This window comes from Mesitornis unicolor, unplaced genomic scaffold (genome assembly GCF_000695765.1).
Source record: "Mesitornis unicolor isolate BGI_N332 unplaced genomic scaffold, ASM69576v1 scaffold46719, whole genome shotgun sequence".
Classification (NCBI taxonomy): Eukaryota; Metazoa; Chordata; class Aves; order Mesitornithiformes; family Mesitornithidae; genus Mesitornis; species Mesitornis unicolor.
Window position 1 is genome coordinate 13,514 of NW_010206315.1, and position 6,583 is coordinate 20,096.

At 46.0% G+C, this 6,583-nt stretch overlaps 1 protein-coding gene across 1 annotated transcript; it reads right to left on the reverse strand.

Annotated features, from left to right (window-relative positions):
• Positions 1-505: 505 nt before the first annotated feature.
• Positions 506-6,315, reverse strand: B3GAT2 (beta-1,3-glucuronyltransferase 2; the record flags this gene model as incomplete). The annotated part of the gene is made up of 3 exons (XM_010191685.1): positions 506-592; positions 672-820; positions 6,171-6,315. Coding segments are annotated over 3 exons (381 nt in total), but the record flags the coding sequence as incomplete, so codon positions are not given.
• Between the last annotated feature and the right edge of the window lie 268 nt (positions 6,316-6,583).

Below are 6,583 nucleotides of genomic sequence, written 5' to 3' on the forward strand. Positions count from 1 at the left end.
ATAAAATGTTATTTCCCTATATTAAAAGGATAAATCCAGAAGCGATTGTGGGGTTTTTCTTTCATTGACCTATCTGACCGCTGTTTCCTCAAGAAATCTGCTTTTAACGGAGGGAAAACACGTTCAGTTTGGAGGACCCGTTTATGCAAATACTCAGATTGACAATCTGGGATTGAAAATCAAGTTTATAATTACACCCTTCAGCTGGATAAATACAAAAAGTATATACAGAAATGACGCCTTGGAAAACACTCCATTGCAGCCGTGTTTCTCTGGATGGTTTTTACTACGCGGAAACAGCCGTAAGACAAAGGTAGGTGGTGGTTTTATCGAGACCAGAGTTCAGAAACGCATGCAGACAAGCGATTACAAAGCACACCCACTCGATTTGCTCGTTTGAGACCTGACCGCTCCCTTCTGTCCCCACAGACACCCACCGGGGGACGGCTGAAGGCTGCGGGCAGACGCAGGCTGTCGTGGCTCCCCGCGGGGCTGCGTCTCCAGCTCACACCTCAATGTTGACCGTGTCCAGGTGGTATTTTGGCTCGTTGGCCAGATTCACTTTTTCTGTCCGCGTGTGCCATACAAGAACCTACAAAACAACGCCTGCGTTAGCGCAGTCGTCCGCAGAGACGACAGAAAAGCTTTTCACTGAGCAAGGAAACGGGTACCTTTGTGCAGTTGTTCGCTTTCGGCTCCAGCTCCTCCACTGTTGTGATCTGCTTCAGAAAATCCGATTCCTGCATTCCTGGCTGAGAACCGCGGCGCTTGAACACGGCTTTTGGATGGGACAGGATCACTTGGAGACTCACGGCAAATCCTAGGAGAGTGGGGAGGGAAAACGTCAGAAAAACACTTAGGGTTTACACTTTTGGGCAAGTTACGCCTAGGCCTAGAAATCTTCTGTGTTCTTCTAAAAAATGTGTACATTTGGTTACACAGAGAGACAGCATTTGGTGGTTTGTACATCCCACGTGGGTTTGTTTTGCCCTGGAGCTGCAATCAGCTGTTTTAATTGCACCGTTTTATCAACACGTTTAATCAGTTTCCCATCATGTGGAGAGTAAAACGCTTTTTTGCTGAAAAGTCGGGTATTGCTGAGATCTCAGACCATCCTTTCTGCTTCTAATTAAGAAATAAACCAAACTTTAAGTAAAATAAAATGTGTAGAAGACAGGAGAGTCCGTGGCTGATCTGTGCATCGCACAGCACGACAGAGACCTCCATCAGTGCCTCTTTCTGCAACGCCCTCCTCACCTTAAATCCCTCCAAGGGGGGTGACAAACTAAAAAAAAAAAAAATCACTGGTTTAAACAAATTCACCCTCATGAATCAACAGTTTGCCATTATTTACAGACCTCTTCAGTTTTCATTCAGCAAAGTTCAGCCACACGTGCGCGTCTTTAAACACAGCTCAAAACTCAACTGCCACACTTGTAAAGAAAAAGGCCCTTTGTGACTCCCTGGGCCTCACTGCCAAGCCTGCCCCAGAAATCCCAGCTCCAGCTGGCCCTTTGTGGCAGGAGTAGTGACAGTTTTGACATCTGTGCTGGAAAACTGCAAGAACATTGAAGTTACGGGTGCTTTGATTCCCCCCCCCCGCCCCCCTCAATTAGAACAAATAACACCAATTTTCGGTGCACCAGGGCTTTAGCGTGGTTGGTATTTTGGGCACAGAAGAAAGATGCGAGGGTAGACAAGTTTGGAGCCCTCATCAGCTGCGGGAGCTGCTGTTTCTCCTTACAAAGCTTTTAAGATCTCATTTTTCAGACTTAAGCTGGTCATCCATGAAGGAGAAAACGAAGTCAGCACCAAAATTAGTGCGGTGCCCTGGTTTTGGGAGGGGAGAAGGAATCCGTTCGAAGCAGAAGAGACTCGGGGATTTTTCAGCTGCATCTCTTTGCGTGCCGCAGCTTGGCTCCCTGGCCCCCATAATCCATCCTTAGCCACGCATTAATTAATTTCTCCAAGGTTCTGAGAAAATTGGATTTCTCCTACACACGGATCTGCGGATGCGCTGGCCCTGCTCCCTGCACCCAACACTTGCCCTCGTACCACGCTACTGCAAACCAGCAGTTTAGGGTGGGAACAAAAATTCCCCATGTTGTCAGGCATCAAATAAATTAAATTAGAGTGAGCTTTGTACATGGCAAGGACATGGATTACTGTGCCCTGAGGTTTGGTTCCTTGCTCTGTGGTCAGATCTTTTACTTGATCGTAATTTCTAAGGTCACATTGGGATTAAGATCCCAGGAAATCCCACGGGACAATTTGATAGCAGGAGTATGAAGAGGTGTTTTGGGGTTTTTTTTGTGTTTAATGCAAGGCTGTAAATTATAATTAATTGGCCGAAAAGCCACTTAATTTGTTGAGGACAGGATACCTGTCAGACACGGCAAGGATTACATCTGCGAAGCTGCTCCTGTTAATTCCCACCTTGACTCATGCTCCATCAATGGCTCCTGCTAAAAGGCAGGACCATTTCTCTTCATCAGGTTACACCGAGATGGTCTGTAAAGATTTTGCTGCCGTGATTAATGCCTTTGCTTCCCGAATGCTGCAGACAGGGCAGCAGCTGAAGGCACGCTGGAAACTGAGAGTGCTTATCATACCAAAGTGTGTAAATGCTCGTTACACTGATGCTGCAGCGGATATTTTGGTTTCCACACAGCTCAAGCCTTTGGGTTGGATGTGCCATGGGTTGGGGTCAGCTTCTCACAAGCATCTCCTCCCCATGAGGTGCTGTTTGGGTTGCAATAAGGCAAAGGAGTTTTCTGTAGTTCAGAGCCAAGGCAGCTGCTGATGGGTGATTTATCATGAAAGAGGCTCTCTATAAACTCAACAACTTTTAAAATAATGTTACCCTTTGACGGTTTTAGGGGTTTTTTTAATTATGGTGACTGCCATAGTCACTCACTTAAAAATCTTTTGTATTTCTGACTTCCAGCAGTGGCTCTTTCATGTTGAGACAAAATACGCTGTATTTTGCAGTGTCATTAACAGACCAGTTTTGTTTTTCCTCAGGGAGCCACAAGAAAGATGAGATGCATTAAAGATCTCATACTATGGCAAAATTTTAAACAAAAAGGGACTTAGGGCACAGTGGATGAGCTCTGGACTGCACGTCCAAATGTGCTTGCACAGCGATCCACAGGCACAGATTAATCTCTGACTGAAGGAAGCAGCTCCCGAAATGCTAACGTAAAGCACGCATCTGTTTTCCTGGAGCAATCCTGACAGCAGGGGAATCGTGATCTGACTTGTTCTCATGGATGGCCAAAAACGCCAGCACTGGGAGCAAGCCAGAAGTAAATCAGTGACAGCATCGCTTAATGAAGATTTTAAACCAGGTCTGAAATAACCAACACGGTGCCTACCTCAGCATCAGTGTCGCTTCTTGCTTACAGCACCCAATGCTCTCTCCCTTTCCTTTCCCTGAGGGTGAGGAAGTCTGTGTCAAACCAGAACCCAGGTACAGGCAGAACTTAAAAACCACCAGAACTACTTCATATGGTGTGTTGGCCCTGTATCTTAAAAGTCCAGGATAAGAAGTTAATGTGCTTAGAAGCAAGGATGCGCTTCCGCTGCACAGCCACAAGGTAAGTCAGGAGTCCCAAACCTTTTGGTCATTCTTTTCACACCCAGCCCCGTGATTTGGTGAAAATCACTTAAAAAGGTAGTTCTGTGAACCAAAGAGAGTCCCCTTACCCATGCCTTGAGAATCAGAGCATTAATTATAATCAGCTGTAGACAGCTGGGCAGTTTAATACACAATTATTTTTTATGGTAATACTTTCAAAAAAGATCCTTGATGTTCCTTATGTGCAGTATAGGGCATAACCTCAGGTGGTTACGTGTTTGGTGCCAGGAGAAGAAGGAATTCCAGTGACGTACTACAGCACGGACATGGGTTTGTTAGCAAGTGCTCCAGGTCCCCAAGGGTATTTTGGGGGATCGGGGGGTGACAAGGGTAGAAAACAGAGTATTACCATGCATCCTGTAGACTTCGTAATTTTGCCCTGTACCTTAAAGTCTGGGATAAGAAGTTCATGTACACCTCTTGAGACACCTGTGCAGTTCTGATTTACAGGTTCTGTTCTGTCTGTGCCCTGCCACTGCATTTCTGAGGGGAACGCAGAGGAGGTGCAAACTTCACAGTTTCTACCAGCCTAAACAGCATCCCTTTCTCTCCTTGCTGAAATTAAACATGTCACCTAATTCAGTTATTTTTTTTTTTTAAGATTTAATAAGAAAAGTTCTCTCCCAGAGTAGTAACTCCTTGTTTGTGGATCTGCAGTAACTTCCTATACTCTGAACCCTTGTATCTTTGTCTCCATAACTTTCCCTTCCATGATTTTGGTGAAGGTAGGAGCAGCTGTGCTTCTAATGGAGCTGCCTTTCCCTCACGCCAGGATTTCATCCAGCGACTGCAAAGCGTAAACAACAACTTACAAACCTTCCATGTATCTCTTTATGTCTGGGTCAGAAGCCCTTGGGCAATGCTGTGTAATGGCTTTTTGCCTGCTGCTAATGAATTATGAACCACGCTGTCGTCTCTATAATGCCCATAAGTAACCACGGCTACAGCACTGTATCGTTGTGTGTCTATAAATCCACAAGCAGAGTGTTAAAATGTGCAGCTGCAGTCCTCAGCAGGGTTTAGGGCCTGACATATCTGGTTCTCCCCTGAGGAATGCCTCTACCTGGACACTCAAAAATCGATTTTCATGCCAGGTGATGCTATTAACTGGAAAATTCACCTGTTGGTGTTTCTGCCTTTGAGGTGTTAACAACTATTAGTTCTCCTTTATTCTTATTAACCACTTGTACTGTAAATACCGTACATGTTTTTCATCAAACACGTCAATCCATGTAAAAATATTCTATTAATACAAAAAAGCACCATTCTTTTCCCACTCCCAAAACACAAGGGTTTCAGAAAACAAGGAAACGGCCACCTGTTTCTACCTCACTCCTGTCCTTGTGTCCCTGCTTCACCTCTTCCCTCTCTACAGAAAATATTTAAGTGCAAATACATCATTTGCAGGGAAAGCAGCTGCTGCTGTACCACACAGTGTGATTCATGTGGCAGCCGTGGATGTGTACAAAAAATTGTCTAAGCATGGACTGACAGCAAGACAGAGCTGTGTTGTGCGCGAACTTCACAGCGCAAGATTGATTAGATCCATTTGGAAGCTTTTCTGCCTTCATCTACCAGGCCATAGCTGTCAGGGATATTTCCCCTAAGCCCCGTGTTTCAAACTCCATCCATCTACAGTTATCACCGTCACTCCAAATAACCAATAAAAATTGAATAATTTCATGACAGAGCAGCATTTTACAGCATGGGTCTAAGGGTCTGCGCTCACAGTGCCTGGTGTAGATTGATGATACAATGAAAAGCTCCTCGCAAAAATTAATTGGACGGATTAATTTACAAAACAAACTTGTTTCAGATGATTTGTCCAACATAAAAGCCAAGTTGCTGCATAAAATTAAAAACAAGCGAACGTAAGCTCAGATACCACCAAGAAGCAACTTAATGAGATGAGCAAACGTGCGAGCAAAGACTTCCAGGATCACAGAATTACAGAATATGAGGAGTTGGAAGGGACCTCGAAAGCTCCCCAAGTCCAACCCCTGCCAGAGCAGGATCACCCAGAGGAGGTCACACAGGAACACGGCCAGGGGTTTTGAATGTCTGCAGAGAAGGAGACTCCACAACCTCTCTGGGCAGCCTGGGCCATGCTCTGGCACCCTCACAGGAAAGAAGTTTCTCCTCATGTTCAGGTTGAACCTCCTATGCTCCAGCTTGGGACCATTGCCCCTTGTCCTGGCATTGGACATCACAGAGCAGAGCCTGGCTCCTTCCTCCTGACACTCGCCCTTTCCAAATTGATCCCCATGAATGAGGGCACCCCTCAGTCTCCTCTGCTCCAAGCTAAAGAGCCCCGGCTCTCTCAGCCACTCCTCAGCAGGAGATGCTCCACTCCCTCCATCATCTTTGTAGCTCTGCCACAAAGGATTTCAGTGCTGAAGGGCCACGTATGGCAGATGTGCTTCAGAACTTTTAAAAGCTGCTTCAAGAGAGCCATCTGCTTCTGTCCCGCTGATACAAAGTGTAAGAAGGGTTATGACGAGAAGATTACGTGTATAACCTGAGCACTCACCTGCCATGTCGATGGCAAAGGGCCTGTCTGCTCTCCAGCCCGTGTACCAGCCGACCACTCTGCCGTTCTCCACCACTGGGCGCTCGTAGCGGCGTCCTCCCACCAGCCCCACGGGCCATACCGACACCTTGCGCGTCGTGCGCATCTGCAAGAGCGGGCACAGCAAGTGGTGAGCGTTGGCGGGAGGCGGACACATTAAATCAGCCAGAATACAAATCTAAAACCAATTCTGGCTTACAGCTCTCAGCCCAACAGAGTACGTGTTTGAAAGCTGCATGTGCCCACTCATTTTTGGTGAAATCTCCAGCTCTCTAGCCCACAGGCACCTCAATTCTACTGAAAATATCCCATCTGTATTCTTTTCTTTATAACAAATTCTAAAAGCTATGAAAAAACAGGATTTGTTTTCTTGT